Consider the following 27,569-nt stretch of genomic DNA (forward strand, 5'->3'; position numbering starts at 1 on the left):
CCTCAGTCACCAGCTACTGGTTGTGTGTGAGCGTTCTGAGTCTCGGTCCTAACATCTATAAAGTAAGGATAATAAATGGCCTCCAATTATTTCACAGTATTATTAAGTGCATATAAGATGAGGTTGTTCTGATAGGCCAAAAAGCTGTTTTTAATCCCCTAAATAAAAAATTTTCACACACTGTTGCTTGCATACACGTTTATTAAGACACAACCAGTGAAATATATCAGCTCCTCCTTTGGAGTACAATCTTCTTTAATGGCCTGTAACAATTCACCCAAGGGCTAGATGAACTACATAAATCAAAATCAAATGCCAGATTTTGACACACTCAGTCAAATCAGTTCAGTCCCAAATATCATTTGAAAGTGCAAGAAATCAGGACCTTAATTCACAGCTTTGCTTTTTACTGTTGTTAATATACACACTTTAAATTTAATGCTCATGGTAGAGTCAAATTAAAAAAAAAAAGCACATATCCTAACTTAGCAGAAAGCGGAGCTATCGGTGTGAAGGACAAGGTGATATCAGAATACAGCTGCTTTTCATCCATCCTGGTCTAAATTAGAAGCATGCAGCCCTGCACGGGTCTCTAACAAGGGCACGGGCATCGCAGCCATACCGAGGCCTAACAGGCGCGGTGCATTTCCACCAGCATCTTCACTTTATTCTGGGTCCTTGTCCTCCTCTGAAAAATGGGGGACTGACTTCTTGGCGACGACATTGTCCAATCTCTGTCCTTGTAGATACGGATTGACGCTCTGTAAGATACATACGGTTTGCTGTTATATCTGAACATCAGATGCAGACAGCTCACAAAAGGGGCAAAGGAGAACTGTATCTTGCATAGGGGGTGAATGACAAGGTGACAGCAGTCCCTACCACCTCCCAGATGGTCACTGGTGGGCACCAGGGAATCCCGAAGTGCCTGGAGCAGCGCTCTCTGAGTGACTAACAGATGTGTCTAGGTGTGTCCTTCACAGCTATAAAGTTCTTTGTCGAATGCAAATGCCCTCCCCATCTGTGGGTCAGGAGTGAACCAGGTAACAAGCTCCCTTGCTGATTTAGACACGAAGCCTCATGTAAAAGGGAATTCTTATTCTATGGCTTTCTTTAGGTGGGAGGGAGAACTTGAAATGTATTCTAATATTTGATAAGATAAATGTTCTAAAGAAGATGACAGAGCAGGACCAGTAGACTGGTGACAGATCATCTGGGGCTTTGAGGAATTCTCCCGTGCCAGGGTTCTACCAAGGAGACTGCATCAGAGCTGCTAGCCATCATTTCTAAGTTCCCTCAGTCAAAATGAAAAGCTAAAGAAAGAAGCAAGTTACGCAAAAGGCTCCTTTATATTTACTCCAGACTGCAAAGTCTGAAATCTTTTTCATCTGTTGGTATTCTGAATGAGTCAAGATTTTTCCATTCCTTCTCTAATACATATCTATTTTTTGAGGTTTGGATTTGAACTAGTAATCGGAGCTTTACAACATAGTATTTAGCAAGCGGAAAAACATTCAAAAGTTTTGGAAGATATTTGTTTACTGAAGTTGCCTTCCAATAATGAACACAAATATAAGGAGCTGTAGTCACAAACAATCAGCAATCCCCCCCCCCCCCGTCTGCTAAGTCCGCTTGAACGAAAGAAGGCAGTTCACAGGGTGTCTGCTGCCCATGGGACATTGTCTGCCATGACTCTTTGGAAGGGTGAACAAATATTTTCCAAAAGAGAAAAAAACAGAACCTGAGTCTGATATTTGTAAATGCCTTCCGCATTCTGACAGGTAAAAGCATGAATCACGAAAGACCCAAGTCAGTCTACAAAAATGCATCATAACCAAGCTGCAGATGGCTGAGTGTGCCCTGTCCTCACACACCTGGAAAGTGATCTGTGACAAAGAGACAGTCCTTTGTCGGGAAGGCATCTATAAAATAATTAAAATACTTTTTTATTTCACAGATTGTCAGCTAGAAGGACAATCAGCCCAGGAATCACATCAGAATCTTTGGGTAGGTGGAGCAAGTGTGGACTGAAAAAGTATATTCAATATCATCAGTATTTTTATTGTTTTCAGTAATAACACGTAGTCTGAAATTTCTATTAAAAGCCATACGATTTTCATGTTTATCAAATACAGAATAAAAGGTTGATAAACTGTTTAAATGATAAATAGCAGATCTCAAACATTAACAAGGTATATCTTAAAAGCTCCAAGGTCTGCAAGTTATTTAAAGGTGAATTGACCTTCTACTCATGTAGCAACTAGGAATTTAATTGGATTTGAGCAAGTATAGAAAGTCACGTAAAACCATCTGCGGCTTAGTTATAACTTTGGGGGGAATCCCTCTTGCTAAGGATTTACCAAGAAAGTCCAGACCCAGAAATGCCAAAGGTTGAAGGGGAGGGGAGTAAATTCATGAGGAAGTAAAGGGGATGATCACTTGAACTTTGATAAATATTTAACTGTTAGTATTCAACCCTATCCTCAAGAATAATAATAATCATGATACTTGGTTTTAAATATCCTCTGAAGAACTTAAGGCACTTGCACATTTATCTCTTCCTTTGGCTGAGAGACTGCTTAGGTTACACAGAAGCCACTATTCTCATTTCACAACTTCGAGAACCTTTGCGGTGGGATCCCTGCTTTTCATGTCCTCTGGCAACTCACAGCTGATACTGAGCTCCAATGGAGAAAGCCTTGATTTTTCACAAAAGCGAGCCATAATTTCCTTATATTGGTTCATGCACTTGAGACTGGTTAAAGTCATCCATCAAAATGAGAACACCATCTGAGACCTGATAATAAAGGAGGTGATTTCTGTTTCCTCATCAGTCCAGAGAGACCCATGATTTACAAAAAGGGGATAAGCCTTTGTAGATGCAGAAAAGAGCAAGAATATGCTACCTCTTGGTCAAAGTGACCACTGTTTTCAGAAATCCTAAATCTTTTCTGTGTGTAGGAAGTTGAGGGTAAAGTAAAATCCTTTATAACGTGTGTCCTAGCCAGAATTCTGAGTTTTGGTAATCAGTTTTCTCATGGAAAAATGATCTAAAATGTGACCCACAGCCATGAGCCAAGTTAGGGCAGAAGACAGGGTGAGCCAGGAAATAGAGACAGTTAAAGCTTCATGCTAAGTTGTTTATTTGGAGTCAGTCACTGATCTTACTTGGCAATGCCCTTGTTGTGCCATAGGTACATATTCAAGGCATCTGCTTCTAGAATAGAATTCTTGACGGTCCTTCAAAGACCATGTTATATCCTTGGGGTCCTTCCTACCAACCACCTGACGTCAGAAAACAGAATCACTCAAGAAAAAACCCTATTAATTTCACTAGCCTTCCCAAAGAAGTTCTACATCCAGATAGCCAAACATCTTTTCCCACAGAAAATTGACCTGAGGTTTTTTTGTCAGGCAGCACAGAGGCCTGGCATTCTCTGTTGGGTGGGGGGCCTGATAATGGATGCCAAGTGCAGAAAATCCACAGCTCTTAAAGTACTTTCTGCCAAGATTTGGTAAAATTATTGAGAATGGTGACAATTGCCACTGTACACTTCCCCAAATTTTGCCAGGACCTAGCCACTTCCTAGTTTAAATAAACAGTAAATGGCCTTGCATATATGGTTTGGTTTGTGTATTTTAATTAAAATGGTTACTCTCTGGCAGCACTTTGCCCTGCAACAGCAGGATTTTAACTTTTCCTTCCATCTGTTCAGAAGCAGATGGCAAGAGGCTGGGCACTCCTCTGGAGGAAGGCACCGTGGAGCAGCGGAATGGATATCGACCATCAGTCAGTCTGGGCCACAAAATGCATTGGAAAACCCAAGCAAATTCGACACTCACCTTTACCTGAGGCAGCCTATAGTGACTAAAGGGGATGCTCCCCAAACGGTCCTCCCCGCCCCCCAAAACCATCACCACAGCCCTAGGATGGTAAGTGAGTTGGTAGCAGATTTGTAAATCAGCAAATATAATGGATCAAGTGGATTTTATGTCAATCTGGCTAATCAAGAAAAAATACGTAGGAGGACTGAGGTTCATCCCATCCTTTGCCCCTCCTCTGCTTTAAAGTTACTGCCTGGAGCATGCTGTTCCCACAGCCTTGTCCCTCTCTTGTATTTTTATGGAATTGAAGCAGATGCGGGAACAGTTTCCCCCAGTGGCCTCCAGACCCTCGGCAGACATACCCTCACGCACAGCCCCGAACTCCCACACCCAGGGGAGGGGATGCAAAGAGATGCTGGCATGGCCACAAGCCTGGCATTCCACTGGAAATCACGTGCAAAAGCAGGGGGAGGCCGTGGCAGGCACCAGGATGGACTTTGTGGGCGTGGCCCTCGGCATGCAGGACCACTGCTCTAACCCCCTCGGGACGGCCTGTGTAGGGTTCTGCTACTTTCCAACAAGTGACGGTTACAGCTTGTCAACTGTCTGACTCAGAGAGCTCCAGGCCTCCCCACAGCCCGGCCAGCCGCACATTACCCTCCGCTTGCGTCTCTGTCCCGCCTTCATCTTCTCATAAAGGAGCTTCTTGTTCTAGATGGGGAGGGGAGAAAACACAAAGGCAGAAGGTATGGATCAAATTTGGCAAACGCCGATTTTTAAAAGCAACACTCGGTGCGTCCCCTGGATATTTGCATACACATATTTTGGAAACAAAACCAGATGAAAGGAATGTCGTGTCAGAGAGATAGACCGCAAGAGAGAAGCTGGTGGTTGTGCAGCTTTTAATAAAGTTCTCTGCAGCGCCCGAGGCCCAGCAGTGTCATCGACAATCACATAAACAGGAAAGCACGACATTCTCAGACACGAGGGGCGCTGGAAACCCGTCTCCCGGCTTTGAACGGCCTTTGTTTAAAATAAACAATTTTATCTCCTTTTGCTTTTGGCTCTGATTCCCTTTTTATGAGCTGCACCCATGAGCTGTTCTCTAGAGCGGTGTGGACGGTTGAAAACAATCCTCTATGTAAATAAACGGGACGCTGTGACTTCTGCAACCTCTCCTCCTGGGGCTCAAGGCAGTGCCCCCAGTCAAGACAATCGGAAAGCCATTTGGTCTATAACATTTTTAATAGAGTGAACCTTTTAAAAACTGCCAAAAAACTTCTTGGCAGAAAGAAAGTTATGTTGGGGGAAGAAACGGGCTCGGTTACCACAGTTTGTATAAGTGTTTCCACACATTGCAGGATTTCAAACACATAGTGGACTTAAATGAGCTCTAGAATATCGGGACACATGCTGAACACATTTCCCTTCTACTGGGATTATAAAAGACAGAACACTTAACCTGAAGGCAGAATGGGAGATGGGGGGGGGTCGGGGGGGGCTTTTACTAGTGTTTTTTTAATTTGATTTTTTAATCAGAAGGGAAATCATGTATAAAAGAGGTGATTCATCTTACTCTAAATAAAAGACTCTGACATTGATTTTTTTTTTTTTTTTAAAAACGAGACGACAGAGTTCTGGTAAGGTTTATACCACACTTGTATCCTCTGAGCTGTCTGGATATAAAGATTTTTTTGTTTTTTAATGTTAGATTTGGAAATGAAAATGACACATGCCAAGAGCGAGTTTCATAATTTTCATGTTCATTAAAATCTACCCCACTGCAATTTACAATGCATATCTCTTGCCCAACCTCAACTATGCAGGGAGGCCGCGCCAGGGAGCGAAGCAGCCTCCACGGCCCGAAGAGACTCTGCAGCCTCCGCCCCCTGCTCACGTGGGGAACGGATCAATTTAATATTAGAAGGGAGAAAAGGCAGATGCACAGATCATTCCCTCGAGGAATGAGGATATGGCTGTGAGCCTCGTTCCTGTTGTCTGCAGTTCCTGTCAGTGGACATGACCACTCCTGACGCACAGAGAATGTCTTGGGAGATAGTGCCAGAGCTGGGGAAGGGGGCGGGGGAAAGAGCTCCATTGAGTTCAGCTGCCTGAGCAGGAGGGAGCTAGAAGGCCCCCATGGCTGGTACGGCGGGTGGGGAGGGCAGGTGGATGTGGGACAAATGGCAGAGCCCCTCTGTGCCACCAGCAGGGGACAGGTAGCCCCGTGTTAGCTTGTGTTTAGAGGCTCCTGGGGCAGATGACACCCAGAGGAGCCTTTACTCCAAAGGAAATGCAAACGGTCTGGTAAGTCTTCCTCTCAGAGAGACTCCTTGTGTTCCCCTGAGAGCTGAAGTTGGGCCGAGCAGGAGGATGCCTCCCCACCCCTTCAAGAAAGTGTTGAGGCATTCCCATGAGCCCTGCTATTGTATAAATGGAGAGGCCAGGATTGACAGGTATGAGAAGCACACAGCCAGCCCCTCTCCTGACATCCAGTCCTTGTTGGTGGAATGGAGGTGGGAGAGGAGGGAGGTTTGTTTTCCGTGTGAGTAGCAGGTCCAAGTTCATAAAAAGGACTTTCTATTGTGCCATCAAGACTTTTGCAGCTATCCAAATTTGGTTGGAAATTCCATCCCTAAATGGAACGAGAGAGATTTCTTGGAGAAATGTCTGACTGCAGGGCTAAAGCATGGAAAATACAGGATGAATTTAGTGGGAAATTCTGATTGGGCCAGAAAGGAAGGAAATGCTCAGAGACAGAACATGTGAAGAGGAAAGAAAAGCCAGCTCGTGGAGACTACTACTGGCTAAATCTAGGACAGTTTAAGCCTCAAAATAAATAGTGACAGGGACCAATCATTCCATACTGCTAATAAACAAACAAAAATCTAATAAAAACAAACAAAAAACAAAATATGGGAGCAAAGGAAACTTGCTTGCTTGGTATAGAATACCAACCAATAAATCCAGACAGACGACTAGGAAAATAACATTACCATCCTGCAACTATCATAATTATGCTTGACTCTGGTGATGACACTAAAATTGTTGGGTAAAAATTTAATGGGGACAGAATAGTTACACAGTCCTACAGAAGCTCCCCATGGGTAAATAATTAATTTCAAAGGCATGGCAATTTCGCTCTGGAGAAACATGGCAGATGCCACTTTAACTGAGTTACCACCCATCTGGGGACAGGCTGGCATCCTGTGCCTCGTGATGTGAAACTCTAAGAAGTAGAGTTTCTTAGAGGGCATGACTCAAGCCCAGTCCCATGAAAACATGAGACAGACCCAACCTGAAGAGCCCTGGACTCCAGACATGCCAAGGGCAGGGAAGACAAAGCAGCAAATGCTCCTTTCTCCCATTTATCTCAGAGCTCAGGGTCTGGCCAATGTCAGCGGCTTCGGCCTAATGACAGCCTCTCATCACCCAAGGTGCTGATGAAAAGACATGAACCCAGCACTTGGAAAAGGAAAAACATTTGTTTTTTGACATGACTTTTCCCTTAGTGAGCAGCACTGAGCAGATATCACGTGAAGGACAAGAGAGATGTCAACAGTAGCCAGCCTCTGCTTACAGCTGGAGGTGCTCACGCGGCCTGGAAGGCAACCAGTCTGCTCAGCCCTGCTGCCCAGGACATGTTACGAGCGATGAGACACAAAAAAGAAAATGAATTTATCTGGTTTTTAAAAGAGCTCTGGAGTCAGTCTGAATCAAGTCTCAGCTCTGCCACCCATCAGCTCTGAGCTATCAGGCAGGCTGCTCAGGGTATCAGCCTACTCGGATTTCCTAAGCCTATCTTCTCATCTGTAAAATGAGATGGGCAGATTGAAAGAGAGAATTCATGTAAAGTATTGACCATAGTTCTTGGCACCTAGTGCATGTTCAATAAATATTACTAGTTATTAGTGTATGATAAAATATAATTACTGTGATTATTCATCTTTGTATTCCCATCATGGAACACAGGGCCTGGAAAGTATATGATGCATTTAATAAGTGTCTTGATGCATTAACAAAGAGAAGAAATTCAGGAAATGGGACAGACAGTGATATTTATAAGAGGTGAATCATTACTAAAGAACCAGCTTAGCTCCAGCAAATGTCAAATACAGGGAAGCATTATTAGCAAATATGAAATCAGAGTCTGGGGTGCATTTCTATTCTAAAGATGACATTTTTAACTTAGAGGATGGCAGAACTTATCACGAGATTGAGACCATCATTTTATATAAACACTGAGCAAGGCATGCAGACCCCAGCCCAGAAAAGCAAGACCGACTCATTTCACACATCGATATGAAGATCGAGCAAATCATGTTTTAACTGCTAGGTGGTGATGAGAAAATAAATGGAGGAAATTTAAGTTTAAACCAACATAATTACGGAAGAGAAAAGGTGTATGAAGATTGTTCCTGGCCAACGATCTGTCCTAGAACCCGTTTTTGTACATATCATCCTAATTTCGGGTCTAGCTCTGATGTAGACAAAGAATGGGAATGACTAAGAAAAAACAAATCAGTATTAAGAGAAGGAAGCGAAGAGAATGAAAAATGGTGGCTGGACTCTTACTGGAGTACTGGAAATGAGTGGGACTTGGTGAGAGGATGTAAGTGAGATGAAGTGAGGGAAGCTGGAAAGAACAAAGTTTCCATCTCTCCTGCTTCTTCCACTAGGTTCTCTGCGCTGTGACTCGGGTCTTTTTTAGTGCCCCTCTTGCTTCTTTTTGTTAATTTCTGCCCCACCGGTGATGCTTGACACATTCTCACATTAGACTTAGGAGTTGTCTTTACACCCTTCAACGTCCTTGAAATTGCACTTATGCTCACAGCATAACTAGAAGGTGAAACTGAATGGTGCAAAGCTGAGTTCATTTAATTTCCATGCAATTCACCTCAACCCCAAGACTATAAGGTCTTTGAAGACCAACACCATGTCTTTTTTAAAAATTTTTAAATATATATTTATTACATCATTCTTCATTTTTGTACAATGTATGATTCCCGTGAAATTCCCACCACCAATTCACCGGCAGCACCATGTCTTCATGATGATCATATATTGAGCACCTCGCACAGTGCCCCAAAGAAGTGTCCTCTTGCTATATTTACACCATAAGCCAACTCTAGTCAATTCTGCTCCCTTTGACATCATGTTGGTGAGATTCACTTGAATTCAGTAAGTGCACAGCCTTCATAACTGGAATATGTTTCCCTACCTTTGGTCTCTTCTATCTCTATTTCGTGCTTAGTATGCCATCGGAAAAACTTAACTTATAGAGAATGTCCATGACTTTTGACTACTCTTGAGAACCTGTTGATGTTTGCCTGTTTAGGGCAACATATTTAAACTCTACTAGCAGGCTCTAAAAAGACTCAATGAACTAATTTTAACAAAACTTCTCATGAAAAGGAAGAGAGAAATAGAATGATGCATGTTGGAAGACACAAAACTAACTTAAAGGGTTTTGTTGCTTTGTGTTTTAAGATGGAAAAACGTATGCATGTTGAAGGCAGAGGGAACCATTGAATGTGATTTTTTAAAAAGATTTATTTATTTATTTATACAAGAACAGGGGTACAGACCAGATGTGTGGGAGGGTGAGAGGATTTACCAGAGACAGAGTTGGGAGCAGAACAGGCGGACTGACTGAAATACACTGCTGAGGGGAGCAGCGGGCGAGACAGGAGAGGTCTGCTGCGCCATGTGAGACCCTCACTGGCCAGCCAGGATTGAACCAGCGCTGCAGAGGCTGCGGACAGCTTCACAGTGTGGCGCTCAACCACCTGCGCCACCAGGGGAGGCCCTGAATGTGATCTTAAGGCAACATGATGGAAAACAAAAGTGGTCACAAACAGAGAGGGGCATCTTTCTCAAGCAATGCAAGAGGAAGGGAGGGGGTTTCACTGAGGCAGGAAGCAAAGTCAGCTGCCAGGAATGAGCTGAAAGGGAATGACAGCTTTAGAAGGACTTACGCAGTTAGGAATAGCGGCTCTTTCACTCATACATGCACTCATTCCACAGATGAACCGACCGTCTACTTACATGTGAATTATATATGTGAATGCTCCTTAGGATTTTTCCATCTTTCTCACAAGGCTTCAGCATTTGATTACATGGACCCACCCCCAGGAACATAGATAAATCCCCATTCAGTTGTGATATTCATTTGACTCATTGTTCCCACCTATTGGGATCTTCTTGAATCCCAACTCTGTCATTCATTGCTATTCCTTCCAACTGTGCGTCATCCTTTGAGAATCTGATAAGTATATGTTCTATATTTTTTATTACAAACATTCTGTAAATGTTTGTAATAATGTGGCATGGGGCAGCACTAAGACATGCAGGATGCCACGTGAAATCTCCCTTCTTATTGACACAAACTCTAACAAGCTTCCTTTGGGTGATGTCCTCTTGCCCAAGCAGTATCTCTCCACCCCTTCCAACAAGAGTTCATGAAAGATCTTGTCAAATAACTTGCTCAAGTCCAACTGCACCATGCTCAATTCATTTCCCTCATCGAGCTGGCAAGTCGGTGAATAATGCTGGTGAGTAGAATACAATTAGATTGACAAAACTTGTTTTTAGCAAACCTGTGCCAAATGGCCATGATTCCTTTTTCCAAGTGCTTATAAACAAATTCCTCAATTGACAGTTACAGACACTTGCCTGGTATTGACAGCAAGTTCACTGCTACACATTTTGGAATTTTTCTTTTCTTTCCCTACAGAGGAACTACATTTGTTTGTTTCTAAGCTTCTGGCAGCTTTTCTCCTTGGAGCTACAGAGCGAATCTCCCTCCCTCTAGAGATAAAAGCTGCAAATTTTCTCAGAATCTTTATCTTAAAAAGAAATCATTTACTTTCTGTAAGAGCTGCATGAAACACTGGTGAGATGTTAGCATGGGGTATGACGCAGCAATGGAATAGACTGCAGCAGAAGCCTTTGGAGACCACAGCTGATGGATGTCAGTCATCATGGCTCCTGTATAACTTGGTATATTGCACCTGAGACACATGAGTTTGGTTTGGAATGGTAATTAAGTAAAGTCTGTCTCAAACAGAAATTTCTGAAGAATCACCTCTAGACAATGTTTCTTCCCTTCCCCCACCTTCTCTGCTTTGCTCATCTCTGCTTTCAGTTCCTTCAGAGCACCAGAGTAGGAAACCTACTGGTAATTAGGATTGGACTTACCCATTTGCCCAAGCCTGGATAGTCATGTTCTGGATCAAAAAGGTGCTGGTGCAACTGGAATTCTCGACTGAACTCTGCGGTGTCAGGGGTGTTTTCTAGACATCCATCATCTACTGCAAACAGCAAAAAGTTTTTCAGGAACGGTCAAGAAGTTTACCATTATTCTAAAAGTTCATTTATTAAACAGAACTGGACATTCACAGATCAGAATCTACTCATGTCAGTCACTCCAAATCACCATCCCTGGGGTCAAGTCTCCCTGTTGGGTGGGACTGCTCATCCCAGACTCTCAATCCTCCTTCTGCCTGCAATAGAGACAGCGTGGCAATTCACCACACCTAGGTCACTTTTCCCCTCAGCACACTGCGAGTTTCCCAATCTTGTTTTGCAATCAAGTGGAGTCATACGCCTGAGTCTGGCATTTGAAATGGAACGTGCATAAAAGCGATGTATTCTACTTCCAGTCATGGCCCATAGAACCTCCCATAGGATCTTCTACCCCTTCCCTCCCCACAGACCATCTGCTGGTTGGCTTGAGACATATCGCCAACAGGGACAACTGTGGATGTCAAGTGGAAAGATGAAAGATGGCAAGTCTAGGTGTCTGAATCACCCACCCCTATGACACCCCCGCCCCACTTCTCTTGTGATGTCACTGTAATTTTTGATCTGATATCTTTAACTAACGCTTACATTCTACATCATTCATTCTGTTCCCTCTTGGGCAAGCGCTACAGAAATCCTTTCAACTTTGTGGATTGTTGTTATACAAGAACAACCATCACTAGGCACTACTTGATTGTGTGTGTTTGTAGTAACTGAGTCAGACAGACTAGAGCCTGAGGATCAAATTCCAGTTCATAAGTGACAGATAGGTTTAGTTCCTTGGGAGAGTTAACCTTAGTCTTTCTAAGTCCATGTGTTCATCTATGACATGGGAACAAGCGCTTACCTTACTGCGTTGCAATGAGGACTAGAGATGACCATATATAGAGCGTCTGGGACATAATAGGCTTGTTCTATGCTTTAGTTCCCTCCCCACCATCTCATCAGATGACAGTTTATACTCTGACTGCTCTGACATAAAGTGTGTCTTTCATTTAAATCCAAGAAAGGTTATCCCTCTTGGCTGCTGCTCTTACCTAAGCCTTATCATTGCTAGACAAAATGCTTGGAAAATGAGTCATTTTTAACGTCGCTAATGTGCTTTAGACAACAGTTTACAAAGGGGGTCCAGGGGAAGGATTGTGAATTTTGGGCAGGGCTAAGTGAATGAAAGAGTCCATTTCTAAAAGGATTACGAGGCATCAAAGTCAATGCTGATGGGTTATCTAGTCTCTCTGCGCTAAAGCCTTCCAGGGGCTATGAGTATCCAGTTTCCCAGCTCTTAGCCACATGAGGCTAGTGAGGAAACCATCAGCATTTAGAACAAAGCCCTAATGTGTCTCTCTTCCCACTTTTCACTGAACTGTTCATCTAACTTCATCAACAGCAATTAAAATGTTGCAAAAGACAATCAGAGAGTTCAGGCGATTTGCATATGGTACTTTACATCCTTTCGTAATTACTACTCATGGTCCTCCGAGTAGGACACACTGACCTGTAGCCATAAAGCCCTGCTCTGGGAAGTTTCACAGAGACTGAAAACACACCCTGGAATTCACATCGCATGCCAGAGGATGGACTCTTTACGTACCGCTGTGTCTTGTGACACAGAAGGGAGCACCAGCATCGGGGTGTGGGGGTCCAAGGGTTTACTCTTGGATTGCCCAACAGTGAGGAGTTATGATTGATAGAGAGGCATATTTCAAGCAATTTCATATAAGTAATAACTAAACTTAACAAGTGATTTCCTTTCTAGAATGCAAATTGTGGTAGAAAAAAGAATGAGAAATATGTTAATGTAATGGAAAGAGCACAGGAAGCAACAGCTAGTCTGTGGCAAGTTTGGGGTGTTGGGGTTTTTGGGAAAGATTTATTTTATTTATACAAGAACTGGGGTATGGACCAGAGGTGCGGGAGGGTGAGAGAATTCACCAGAGACAGAGCAGGGAGCAAAACAGGCAGACGGACCAAAGACACTGCTGAGGGGAGCAGCGGGCATGACAGGAGAGGTCTGCCGCACCATGTGGGTATCTCCCTGGCCAGCTGGGAACTGAACCCACACTGCAGAGGCTGTGGAAAGCTTCACAGCGCTGTGCTCAACCCACTGAGCCACCGGGGAGGCCCTGGGGTGTTGGGTTTTTATCCAGCTCTACCAGGCCATGTAACTGCTCTTAGCTCAGAGCTTCTAAGTGCACAAAACCAGTGTTGCTTACAGAGCTGTATTTTTCTTTTTTCAGGATAACCAAGAACTACAAAGCACTGACTGTGTCTTCATTCCACAAATGAAAACATGGAGGCCCAGGAAATAAAGTGATATACTGCAGTTAAGACCAGAACTCAGATCTTTACCCAAACTCAGATTCTCTTCCCACTCTCCTGTAATGATGGGTCCTTAAACCCTAGTATGTACCAGAATCACATGGAAGGCTGGGTCCTCCTCTTTCCCACCTAGATTTTTTGATTTAACAGATCTGGGATAGGTTCTGAAAATTTGGATTTTCAATATGTTTCCAGGTAATGCTAAGGTTGCTGGTCCTGACACCACACTTTAATAACCACTACATGATACTTTATCTAATCATTTTAACCAAATCCCTATGGAGATGATTGTTCTTTAAATAGACAAATCTCTAAATAGGCTCATGGAGGAAAAAAAAGAAAACCAGGAAACCTCAAAGAGAATCAGGAATGGAGAAGAACTTAAAAAACGTAAAACACGCTTCTCAGAAATACAGAGCATCATGAGACTACTATGAACAGCTTTATGCCAATAAATTAGATAGTCTAACAATAAGATACCCCACCAAGTGGGAGAAAATGTTTGTACACTATACATCAGCAGCTAATATCCAAAATCTACAAAGAACTCATAGAAATCAACAAAAGAACAAAAAAGTCTATCAAAAATGGGCAGAAGAGCTAAATAGACACGTCTCCAAAGAAGATATGCCAACAGCATATGAAAATATGCTTATTTTCAGGGAAATTCAAATCAAAACTGTAATGACTATTACCTCACACATATGAGAATGGCCCATATCAAAAAGACCAAAAACAACAAATATTGCTAGGATATTGGCGAAAAAGGAGCCTCATACGATGTTGGGGGAAAAGTAGACTGGTCTAACCACAATGGAAAACAGTGTGGAGCTTTATTAAAATATTAAAAATGTATCTACCATAAGATCCAGCAATTCCACTCCTAGGTATCTACCCAAAGAATATAAAAATACTAACTTGAAGAGACATGCACACTCCTATGTTCACTGGAGCACTATTTACAATTGTGGAAACAACCGAAGTGCCCAACAAAGGGTGAGTGGGTTAAAATGTGATATATGTATGTACACAATGAAATACTACTTAGCTATTAAAAAGATAATCCAGACATTTATGACACCATGGAACTGGAAGGGACTCAGCTAAGAATATAAGTCAGAAGGAGAAAGACAAATACAGAATGATTTCATTCACAGGTGGACTACTGAGAAGTAAAACAAAGGAACAGACCAAACCAAGCTGACTGTAGAATAAGGATTACAGAGGGAATGGGGGGAGTGGGGAGCAGAGTAGGTAGAGCTCATTTGATCTATGGTGGAGGACTCTGGGTGCCTGGGCGGTGGCTGTGATGTAGTGACATACACCTGAAAATGTGCAAGCCTATATACCTCAGAATCAAATACACTGTTGTAAACAAATATTCCCTCAATTAAAAAAAATACAATATTAAAAAATAACAACTCTAAACTGGTCTTTCTTCCTATCCATCCAAAGCTCTACAAGTAAATAAAATGTAGCTGAAGTGATTGGCTCTGCGTAGTGATTCAGGCATTCCTGCAGCCCTGGGCCAACATCCCCACACTAGCTTGGCCATATCCAACTATCTGGGTGGTTCCATCCCAGGATGAAGGCTCTGTGCCCCATGGAAAACAGAGACCTCACCCTAAGGAGGGATATCTTTTAGAGAGTGCCTGCATTGTGTTTAAGAAAAGCTGAGGGACCAATACTGTCACAATTTTCAGAGCAAAACAGTGAGTCATGATGGTTGAGCACACCGTTCTGAATCAGCTAGAACTGGGCTTGCATCCTGGTTCAACTACCTACCCATGGATCACCTTGGAAAGTTACTCTCTAAAGCTTCAGTTTCTGTACATGGAAAATTGAAATAATAAATGGCGACTTTTATTATAATTAAGCGAGAAGAAAAAGGTTATTCTGGTACTAGAAGTTAGCACAAGTTCAATGGGACATGCATTATTTATTGGTGGCAAAGCTGATTATAAGCAGGATGACGTTTAATGAGTTTTACTCTCTGCTTTCACTTAATTCCCGAAACAACCTCCATTTTGCAGATGAGTTAACTGAGATGCAAAGTGGTGGATTAACCAAGGACAAATATCTTGACTTTGGGCTTGAATTCACATAGTGAGAGTTTAGAGCCACTTCTAACCACCAAGTTAAACTGCTCCAAGCCCAATGTAAGTTCAGCCCACTGGCCACTTCCTCCCTTCAGCATTAAGGGGTAGGAAATTGGGGGGAATCACAAGTGCCAAGGAAAGTTTCACCTTTCTTCTTAAACCAACTTTTTACCTTACTGGGCGCCCTTTCTCTCATGCCACCTCTTACCTCCCAGAGAAATATCTCACAGTTAAAATGTCGATTGTCAAGGGTAGTGAGGAGAGCAATTGGACATGAATGATTGCAAACTAAATAACTAGTTTTAAAGACACTAAAAATGGACAGTATTCCACCATAAAAGAGGAAAAAAAATCATTCTCCCTTTTTATTAGAGGAGTAGCTAAGTGCAGAAAAGAGCACCGATTTCTAAAGAGGGGGAGAGACAGAAGGTAAATTCTTAGCCAGGTAATCTCAGCTGGGTATTCCTGAATAGCAGAATTCACCTGAGGATTTAGATAAATACCCCTTTCCAATCTATCTACAAATATGTAGGGGTTCCTCAGACTAGAAGTACTACTTCTCAGAGTATCTGAAGCGGATGGTAGAGTTTTTACTTCCCTCCTAAAGTCTCTACGGTTTACAGGAAGCCAAGAGTGTGTCCGTTACCTGTTTTTCCCATGGGACAGGGGTTTGGAGGGTCTGGGTAGCCCTGATCTTCACTGAAGTCCTTAGGGATGTTGTCACCGGTCAACTCTGCTACGATGTTTGGGATGTTGCCAAAAGGACCCAAGTGCTGCAGACCTTCATGAGCTCCACCTGCCAAGGAAGAGGGAGTGCATTTCAGGGCAATCAAATTTATTACAACTGATAGATACTCAGGCACACTATAGAGGCAGAGCACCGCGCTATGCTGTTGGAGGGAAAAAGAAATCAACAGTTCCTGCCCTGCAGGGGCTTAAAAAATCAGTCACGGGAGCAGACATCACAATCATTTCCACCTGAATCACATTATATAGGCGCTGTCAGAGAATTGTTCATACAGCATTATAGAAGCATAGAAAAGGGAGAGTCTTCTTCCACTGATGGAGGTGCAGGGCTTCTGAGATGAGTAGGAACTTGAGTGGTCTTGACACAGATGGTTTGGGCTTGGGAGACTGGGTGGGGAACCTGAGGGCGGTGGGGGAGTGGGGGGTGGGGTGATGGGAGAAAGGCAAGCAGTTGTCATTCAGGTATGAGAATAGCATAAATGATAACAACAACCCCTCAAAAAGTAGATTAAAAAGTCACTTGTTCTGGCCATCCTAGATCAACCACTAAAAATTTGGTTTTGCTACATCAATCTTTCTCCCTCTGCCTATCTTTTTATAAATAAATGTTTATTCATTTTCCACTTAATATTAAAGCACAAGCACTTTTCCCATGTGACTGTCTGGTTTTTATTCTCATAATTACAAATGGTTATGTAGTTTTTATCCAGTGAATCTACCACTACATATTAATTATACCCCCATTGTGGAATACTTAGTGTTCCCCAATTTACTCATAGGCATTTAATTTTTTCCATATTTTGGATTTTCGTCAGGATAGATTCCCAGAAGTCAAATTACTGGGTCAAAGGCTACAAATATTTTTATGACTCTTTAAATTATATTGCCAAACTGCTCTCCAAAAAGGAGGTAACAATTTATACAGAATCGTCAACAAAATATGAGAATACCCTTTTGACAAGATCCTTACTAGCATAAAAAATAAATTTTTATGTTTTCTTTGCTGTTTAAAATACTTTTAGAAAAGTTACTTTATTGTGAATGTCTGATTACCAGCTCAAATATTTTCCCATGTGCTTAATAGTTTTACTTTTTGTGAGTTGCCTGTTTATGTTCTTGAAACTTTAGTGCTTCTCTTATCGACTTGCATGAACATTTTCATAATAAAAATATCAGGCCTTGGGCTGTCACATTTCTGCAACATTTGCCCATGTTGTCTGTCTTTTAATTCTGGTTTGTTTGTTCTTGCTAACATCAGCTTTTAATATTTATGTAGTAAGATCTGTTTCTGTTAGTCTCCTTTGTGATTTGTTCTCATCCTTCCAAACTTACAAAGTTGTCCTTTCAGAAGTAGCACCAACACTTGGTCATTTCTTGTAGATTTTCTATTTTAAAAATTAACTCTTTTATCTATATGCTGTTTTAGTGCATGTAAAATAGCTAACCAATTATCCCACCCACATGTGAAATAGTTCTGATCTTCTCCACTTATTTTATTCTTTTTGTTTTTAAGATTTATTTATTCATTTATACAAGCACTGGGTACAGTCAGAAGCGCAGGAGGGTGAGAGGATTCACCAGAGCTGGAGCGGGGAACAGAACAGGCAGACTGACGAAGTACACTGCTGGGGGAAGCGGCAGGCGGCAGGAGAGGTCTGTGCGCCATATGGGAGTCTCGCCGATGGCTGGGGATTGTACTGGCCCTGCAGAGGCTGCAGGCAGCTTCGCAGCCCAGCGCTCAACCGCTGAGCCAATGGGGAGGCCCTTATTTTATTTAAATATTATATTTCAATTTTATTCAAATATTTCAACAAATATTTAAGTGACCCACACGTGCCAAAAACCTGCTCTGAGTACCAGGTACAGCAGTGGATAAGAGCATCTTACTGTGTACTTGTTTCACTTATGGATACAATACATACTGCTTTCTAGATTCATCCTCTTCTTATACCCTAAATATCCTAGAAGGTTCAGAAACTTTACTTTTCCAGACTACCTTTCCAAAACTACAGTGGACCACTTCTTGCAATGAATTCCCACTTACTAACTTTCTTGGGACACATGCTCCCTTAATGCACATCACCCTGTTCAGACCGAGTGCCAAGCCAAAGTCAAGGGGTGCCTGGCTGGGTTGCATGAAATTAAAATCAAAATCAGGCTAAAACAACCACACTTCCACTGCTACGAGAAGATGGTCTTGCCAATAGGGCATATTAAAGCTCAGCAGGATAGGATTCCCTGATGCCCTGAAGGAGATCTACCAAGGGGTCTCTCACAATTGTTTGTTTGTTTGTTTGTAGTTATTTTTTTTCTTCTCTGGCTGAACAATTTTCTCCTTTGAACTGACACATTTTTTTTTCCTTTGGAAATGTTAATATACTCAGTGTGATCATGGCTAGATCTTAGTGTCTGCGAATCCTATTTTCTCTGAGGTGACTTTGCATCACTGTCTTCATTTAAAATGCTTAATTAAAGTTTATTCTAAAAGTATGATCTTACCCTCTTTAATTCTAAATTTTGCTAGCCTCCAAATGGAGACGCCACCAAGCAACTGGTTTACATTTATGTAAAATTTCATTGTTTGTAATGAGAGCAAGTAGTCTGCAAATTTTCTGCATTAAAGGAAAGGTATTCATTTTATAAATTTTCCATGTGAATATTTAAAATAAGATTTACTTTTATATAACCCATAAACATCTAAATATAGCCAATTATTTGACACTCAATTATTTATTCTTTTATGTCCCTACTCACATTTTATGCTTGTCCTATCATAATACTCTCATTGCTACATGTTAAATCTATTAATATTACAATCAATCTCTATCACTGTCATCTCTATTACTGTCAACCTCTTCCATCTCTTGCTGGTTTTTTGCTTTAACATTTTGATGTTATGCTAATTGGCAGGCCCAAGATTATAAATTCTTTATTTGTGTTAATTGGTGGTAAAGTAACAAATTAATTGACTAATCATATTTTGATTCGTATTTCTTCTGATAGTACTGCTACTCTCATTTGTTGTTTTTTGCTTTGGTAAATCTTTGACCATCCTTTGATTTTAGCTTTTCTGTATATTTCTGATGATTAGTCTAATCTGCACTGTGATGGCTGCCTACAGAGACATTTAGGGAACCCATATTTATTATTACGCACTAACCCAGGACCTGCGAAAGGCTAAACAGACAGATCAATAGGCTTGGTATTGATACATCTGAAGCTTTGCACAATCTTGGCACTAGAGCCACCACAGTGTTTGCTATAGGGCACGCTCTCTGTTGTGTCAATACATGTCTCAACTTTTGAAAGCACCCTGCCTTGAGTGCCAGGAATTATCCAACTTGGCTTAGGGGAGAATGCATGTCTTAATGCTCCATTAGTAATTAATGAAGGAAGCAAACACAGTTTCCTTTATGAAAGGCCTGCCAGGGCTCTGTTTACCTCTGTGCACCAGGGCCATTAAAATGAATGCAGCACTTGTTAGGAGCAACAGATGTTTAGCACCAGGCAGATACATTATAACACAGGCTCTTTTAAGCTACATTTAATGACATCAAATCAAGAAACACTCACTGAGGCAGAAACTGTGGGAGATAGGTGAAAGTAAAAAATGCTATCTTTTGCTCTCCAGCAGCTTGAATTTTATAGACAAGAAAAGTAAGAAAGTATAGCAAATATTTGCAAAGTGATATATCTGAGTACACAACCAAATGCTTCTTAATCTGGTTTATTATGTTTACATTATGCCCATCAATGGTACCTAAAACCAAGTCAACCAAAACATTATGAGGCTATGGATGCTATTTGGTCATTTGTTGCCAACAGACACATATTTTTAAATCATTAATATTCAGTCAGTTTAAAAAATGTGCACTGAGGGCCTCCCTGGTGGCTCAAGGGGTTAAGTCTCAGCACTATGAAGCTATTGGTAGCCACTGCTGCATGAGTTCAATCCCCAGCCAAGGATGGTGCAGCAGACCTCTCCTGTCTCGCCTGCTGCTCCTCTCAGCAGTGTATTTCAGTCATTCTGCCTGTTCTGCTTCCCACTCTGTCTCTGGTGAATCCTTACACTGCCCCCACCACTTCTGGCCTATACCCCAATTCTTGTATGCATAAGCAAATAAAATTAAAATCTTTTAAAAATGTGTATTGAGCAATTACTACATATGAAGACCTGGGTTAAGTGACAGAGGGTCAGCCATGAACCAGACAACATGGTTGCTGCTCTCTGAGAGCCCACAGTCTAATGGGATACACAAAGAAACACTTAAAATGCACTTTTCATGCATTTACTTATGTAACTGGGATACAGAGACATCTTGCAGGTATGTAGAGGAGAAACATCTGACCCAATCCTAGGATATGAGGCATTTACTGCAGGAAGCAACATCCCAATGCTTAGGTACTGTAGGAGATAGAAATAAGATAAGACATAGTTCCTGCTCTTCAGTTGGTGATTCATTCCAATAGTTCAAAACCTACAAAATAAGTCACAATGTAAGATACATTTCCCAATATATTTCACTATGGGATAGATTATAAATGTAGAAAATCAGGAAGTTTGGAACCTTTCAAGGAAACTTGAAAGGGAGGTTCTGGAGGAGGAGGAAGTTCTGGGGAAGGGAGGTTCTGGAGGAGGAGAGGAGACCAATGTCAAGCAGGTAAGTATGAATTAATATAATAACAAATACAACCAAAGCTTCCTGGGAAGGAGAGTCATGTAATAATTTGATGTTGTATAGAACATTCATTTAGCAATAGTTTAAAGTCTTTGTTCCCACACGGAGAGTACATATCAGAATCACTTATGGAGTTTTAAAAATTTCCACTGTGGGTCAGGAAGTTGAGTGCGGCGCTGTGAAGCTGTCCGCAGCCTCTGCAGTGCGGGTTCAAACCTGGCCGGCCTTGGAGCAATTCACATGGCGCAGCAGACCTCTCCTGTCTCGCCTGCTGCTCCCCTCAGCAGTGTACTTCGTCCGTCTGCCTGTTCTGTTCCCCGCTTTCTCTGGTGAATCCTCTCACCCTTCCGCGCATCTGTCCTGTACCCTGGTTCTTGTATAAATAAATAAATCTTTAAAAAAATAATAAAAATAAAAATAAAAATTTCCAGTGGCACCTATTCCAGATCCACTGTATCCAAGTGTCCTTCTGAAGACTGCTGTACAAAAGAAGATTAAAGTTAAGATGTCCTGCGATAAGCCTGCTGCTCAAATTCAAGGGTGAATTCAAAGGATCAGGGTTAGGGTGGCAGCAACAGAAGTAGAAATAAGAGAGATGCCAACCAGTGCATGAAGGAGAGATGAGGCAAAAGTCCACAAAATTTTCAAAGACTAGAAGTCCCCTGATTTGAGAAAATAATACCATTGTTAAAGATAGGATATTTCATTGCATGTCAAAATTATCCCAGGCAATCACTTCATTCTATCCTGTGATGATGCTTTCTTTATCTACTTCCATCAGAGCCACAGCATTCCACAATGTTTCCAGAATATATAAAAAATATTTAATTCTTGCCAAAAATCTTATAAAGCCAGTTTTGTTTATATAAACTTTGTTTTATATAATAAATTGGTACTATGCAGCTATTTATTTACAAGCTCTAAATATCAAATCATTGGTAAATTTTCTTTGTAGTGTTATGGCAATAAAATGCCCATAGTTGTCATGTTCAGAGGCCCTGGAGGGTTAGGAGTAAGGAAGGAGGCGGCGACCCCATTGGTCTGACCTGGGCCAGGATCCTTAAATCTCCTTGTTGGCTTGTGCTAGAATTCTCCATACAAATCTATGGCAGTTCTTTTCCTCATCTTGGGGGAAGGATGGGGGCTTTCCAACAGATTTCAGATCTTTCTGTACTTCCATCCCCTGCTTCCATACTGGATGTCTCCTCTGATTGTCCCCTGTCTTAGATTGGCGATTCAGCTTATTGGTTTTAGTAGGTGATCTGATCAACCTCAGCTCTCCATTTTGCATGCAGATTGCCCAGTCTCAACAAGGCAGTTCCAGAAGGACATATGAGGACCACCACCCAGAGTCCAGCACCGACAGTACTCGCTTATCCAGAAAAGAACACCAACTTTCTGGTTAATCAATAATTCCTCTTGGTCTTAAATCCATTTTCTTGCCCTACTGATTTTCAGATCAGTTACCAGTGTCTAGTAAATGAAAACTGAATGTTTGCTAGTACAAAATATTCTACCTGTTGACTCTGAATAGACCAGGGTTTTTTGTTGTATTGGTTTTATGGTTTGGGGTTTTTTTTTTTAGTTGTTTAGTTGCAGAGTGACTCTCTGCTATCACACCTTGATGTCATTTGACCCTCCGAAATGCAGTACATGAAACACAAATTCTGAGTGAACTGAGGTTTCTAAAAATAGTAGCAGCTCACTTATCTTTCTCTGGAGAATACGATTTTCCATATAGAATTTACTAAAGCATCCCCTTCAGCATCAATTTCCTTTTTATTTAACCATTTCAAAAGAAAATTTTCACATGAATCTCAGTTAATACTTTTTTTTTTAATAGAGGCATGTTTTTATTTATTTATTTATTTATTTGTTTGTTTGTTTGTTTGTTTATTTATTTATTTGTTCGTTTGTTTTGTTTATACATGCACTGGGTACAGTCAGAAGCACGGGAGGGCGAGAGAATTCACCAGAGCCAGAGCGGGGAGCAGAACAGGCAGAAGGACCGAAGTACACTGCTGAGGGGAGCAGCGGGTCTGCGCGCCATGTGGGACCCTCCTCTGGTGGCCGGGGAGCAGCCGGGGATCGAACCGGTGCTGCAGAGGCTGCGGGCAGCTTTGTAATCTAGCGCTCAACTGCTGCGCCACCAGGGAGGCCCTCAGTTAATACTTTAAATGGAAGCTTTCTAATATGATTTTATCTTTTTGGATCATTTGAGGTTATTATTGGGAATATCAATATAATATGTCTAGCAGTATGTTCTCAGAGTATTAAAGTGCAGATAACCATAGAACTATATTAAATGGTTGCAGCTGCTTGGTTTTAAGTTGGCTTCTCCCTCCTTATAAGCCAGTCATCCTGGTCACCTCAAGTCCTTTTTATAACAAATAAAATGAGAGTCAGCCTAGGCTCTGCAAGTCTTGTCTTCTAACTCTAGTGCAAACAGCCCCCCCTGTGAGGATCTTGTTAAAATGCAGGTTCTGGAGGCAGATGTTGGGGCCTAAGACTCTGCATCCCAGTAAGTAACCAGGTGACATTGATGCTGCTACCACAATTTCAGTAACAAGGGGCTGGAAAACGAGGGGGCCAGACTTCCACTTCTTCTATACAAGATCAGTGTAACTAGGAGGGAGACTTGGGGCGAGAGTCTTGGTTCAAGGCATTTGTGACAACCCGTCTGGCTGCTGAGGCTTTTTTAAAAAGTCACTTGAGGTTTTAGTTTAAGGAGCTGTAGCTGCAGTTGAAGTCCTTAGTTAAGGTTTCACTCTAATTAAAGAGGCATTCCCTCACATTTTATAAGGAAAAAAAAAATAACAAAAAACCCTCAGGAACGTTTTCTCCTTAAATTCTGTGGGAAATGAATGTAAACACCTCCCTCCTGAAGATAAGTTCTCACAGCATAAGTGATGTCCTTCCCAGAGCCTCAGGCAACCCCGGGATGCAAGAACCTCCCTGGCTGGGACTGGTGGGGTAGTTTTGTTAGAAGTCAAGGTTGGTAGAAATGAAGAAAATTAATGGGGGCTGGCACTCCCCCCCATTTGTAATATTATGGTTTCAATAGTTTCAAAGTACTTTTATATCCTTATTAAAAACGTTTTAGTGAGGTCAGTAGGACAAGAATTACAACTCATAAGTGAGAAAGTGAATCCCGGGAGATTGTTACTTGCTTCAATTAAGCTACTCAGCAAGTTGGTACGATCTGGAGACAGGATACCAGCAATTTCCACTCCGCAACAGCAGCAGAAGAAGCTCCATGGGGCCTTCCACAGCCATCCGTACCCTTTACAGTGGGTGTCCATCTTCCAAAGGTTAGCTTTAGCTCCAAAGCTGGTGGTCTAGACCTTTCATTCCTCCTTAGTTAAGGTGGCATGACCTGTCAGAATAAAGGGGTGCTCTTGTACTTTCAAGCTCACCCTGAGGATCCCAAATGGCAACCACCTGGTGGGTCAATTGCCCACTGTCGCCAGGCACCAGCAGGGCGATTCTGAGATGGGGAGCCTGCCCAGCCCTCGCTGCTGTGGTTCCTCCATGTCTGAGTGCCAGCCTCATTCCAGAAGGTTTAGAGCATCCAGACACAGCCCCTGCCTGCAGACTCTGCCTCACAATTTGGTAACACCCTGACAAGCTCGCAGCCAGCAGAGTCTCATCCGTACCCCACCCCCGCCTGCAGCCCCATGCCGGGGCTGCCCATGGAACCGTGCAACTGGGCATCGGGGCTGGGCAATAAAGGGGAATTGTGGCGGGGCAGCCTGGTGCCAAGGAGCCAGTCACCCACCTCATAAAAAGGGAGTTCCGTGAGGAGAGTCTGGCAGGGAGCGGGCACACACTCCTGAATACCAGCCATTCAGCTGAAGGGAAGGGATCCAGCAGTTTTCACTTATGTTACCACAAACAGCAGACGCTAAAAATATACTGCGGTCTGGGCCTTCATTCCTCCAGCACGTCTCGATACATCATTTATAAAGCGATGACCCGTTTTGCTTTTGTGCATGCTCTGGGAGACTGAAGTGCTCAGGTTGTTCCAACAAAGGCCACCCTCCTTCAGTTTCTCCCCTCAGACTCCTGACGGACAGCCGGAGGTGCAGGGGGGAGAGCACCTGAAGACAGCAGGAAAGAAAGCGGAGAGATGCAAAGGGAATGAAGAGGAGGGAAAGCAAAGTGGGACAAGAGGAGGCCGCTGACGTCTGGTTTGGAGGCTGCAGGCAGGTGTGGAAGGGGGTGAGCAGCACACGGTCTGCAGGCAGCAGTGGGCTGGACATGAGGGCCACAGAGGTGCCCCTAGGGCCTGACTGAGTATGGTCTGACTTGCCCCCAAGGTTTTGTTTTTTGCTTTTCCCATCCCCCGAGACAAGAGGTAAATATGCACTTCAACAAAAAGTGCAATCACTTCTCAAAGACTGTAAGTGACAGTCACCTTCTGTCAATCCACACTTTGGGCTTCTTCTCAGGACAGAATTCTGGGGGCTTCACTACACACCAGTGTGCAGTGTGCTGGAACAAAGAGACAGAAGCAAGGGGAAAGGGTTGAAAAGACAAGTAAATTGGCCCTTATTAATGGGGGAAACATGGGGCCTCCCTGGTGGCGCAGGGGTTAAAGACAGAGCTATCAAGCTGTCACCAGTCACTGCAGCACAAGTTCAATCCCCAGACAGGGAGCAACACACATGGTGCAACAGACCTCTCCTGTCTCGCCTGCTGCTCCCCTCAGCAGTGTATTTCAGTAGATCTGCCAGTTCTGCTCCCCACTCTCTGGTGAATCCTGCCACCACCCCTACCCCCACACCTCTGGCCTACACCCCAGTTCTTGTATGCAGAAATAAATAAATCTTTAAAAAAAAAAACCAAACAGTGGGGGAAACACTTGAAAGAAAGGCCAGGAGGAAACTAGGCTTCAGCAGTGCACACAGTGTAGTCTGCACAGATGCTGACTGACCACGCCATTCACCTGAACCCCACATAATGTTATGAACCAATAGACTTCCATCAGAAACACTTAAAAATAATTTTAAAAGGAGAAATGGCTAACTTGGTGGGACTTAAAAACCTTAGACTCTTATAGCCATGTTCCTGCTTCCTTGCCGCCGAATAATCCAAGTGGGCTGAAAGGAAAGAAAGAATTGAGTACGTTTGAACATTCTCACAATCAGCTCGGTAGAGAAAGACCTTTTTCTGCCTTTGCTTCCTGGGGAGAAATAAAAGTCCTAAAATTCAAACACCACAAATGAATGGCAAATCAATAAAATTTTGAAGAAAAATCAATACATAAAATTCAGGCATAGTTATGAAAAGTGACTAATTTTTATTTACTGAGGACTCACAGGCAAGAGAGTATCTTTTCTACAAAGAACCTTTCATAGCTGCCAGTTTTTAGGCCCTGGTGCACATCCACATGCTGTCACACATCTGATAACATGACAGTCTTTCTCATTCTCCTTTTTGACTTGGAGATAGTTTGCCTGTGGGAGGATCAAGTAAGATACTATATGTAAAATGCTTAGCTCAGTTTGCATGTAGCAAGTCACTTTTATTATCCAATCAACATTTCCTACTCTCCCAAATGAATGATCCTCTCTATTTTTCATCCTGGTGATTACTGTCCTACATTTGGGCCCAAGAGCAACAGGGGCTAAAAACAACTAAGCTTTTGCTAAACAGCAGTGTCTGCTCCTCAACTTAAAACTAAATAATTAAATTAATACTTGAACTCATCCTACTTGTTTTTTCAGAGCAGGCATCCCCCAGTCCCAGCCAGGAGGCATAATCCCTTCCTTTAAGGATCTGACACCCAATTTCAGAGGACAAAACACACCCGCATAAACACATATTTGATGGAAGTGGCCACGGGCATGGGAAGGGAAGAGATTATCTGTGGCCTAGGAGAACAAGACCACAATCACTTATACTTAGAGCTGGATGTTAGGGCCCACACGCTCCTCCTCAGTAACAGAATTTAGGTTAAGAATGGTGAGGGCTGTTTAGAATGGGGAGGACTTATGTTGCAATATCCACATTCTCCAGACCCATGACGTGACCCCAAAGCACACAGCATTTGGTAATTGAGAAAAACAAAGGAATGATTCTATCTATGCTGAACTGGCGTATTCATTGATTTGCCCCAGGGCAGGGGCCTGGTCCTGGCGGTGGTTTGCTCCAGCACTCCTAAAGCTGGGAGAGCAGCCTGTGGCTCACAGGGACTTCCCCATACAGTCTGCATCATAGGCTGGCACCCTGCACACCCCTGGCACATCCTATACATGCAGGAGAGATCTGAATTCAGCTGAGCCTGCCAGCAGATAAGCAAAACAAAACACATCGTTCAGATATTTTGTCTTCAAAGGCAATTGTTTTCATTCCTTTTCTTTCTTCTACTGCTACCCCCCTCCATACTAGGTTCTAAAAAAACTCTGCTTTCTTCGGGACCACAGGGAATATTATCATCATCTACTGGGCGTCACGCAAACAGTGAAGGCAGGACTCCGAGTCTGGGTGTAGGGCATCCGTAGCTTTCACATCTACATATGGTCTCCATTTAGGATCACAAGCGGAGTTGTTTATTTTAGAAAAGCTTTTTAGTTCACTTTTAAGGTATTTT

General features: G+C 42.6%; 1 protein-coding gene across 5 annotated transcripts in view; it reads right to left on the bottom strand.

The window, feature by feature from the left end:
• Nucleotides 1-665: 665 nt before the first annotated feature.
• LOC311175979 (neuroendocrine protein 7B2) overlaps nucleotides 666-27,569 on the bottom strand; it is a gene marked incomplete at both ends in the record, with an annotated part of 53,799 nt that continues 26,895 nt past the window's right edge. The window contains 4 exons of one of the 5 annotated variants that reach the window (XM_084241247.1): nucleotides 666-761; nucleotides 4,483-4,536; nucleotides 11,026-11,135; nucleotides 16,195-16,344. In XM_084241247.1, the coding sequence (XP_084097373.1) occupies nucleotides 666-761; nucleotides 4,483-4,536; nucleotides 11,026-11,135; nucleotides 16,195-16,344 (410 nt within the window). Of the gene's footprint in view, nucleotides 762-4,482; nucleotides 4,537-10,986; nucleotides 11,139-16,194; nucleotides 16,345-27,569 lie in introns of all 5 variants that reach the window. The other 4 variants (XM_084241246.1, XM_084241245.1, XM_084241249.1 and 1 more) reach the window with 4 other exon arrangements.

This window comes from Talpa europaea (assembly GCF_964194135.1).
Source record: "Talpa europaea genome assembly, chromosome: 8".
Taxonomy (NCBI): domain Eukaryota; kingdom Metazoa; phylum Chordata; class Mammalia; order Eulipotyphla; family Talpidae; genus Talpa; species Talpa europaea.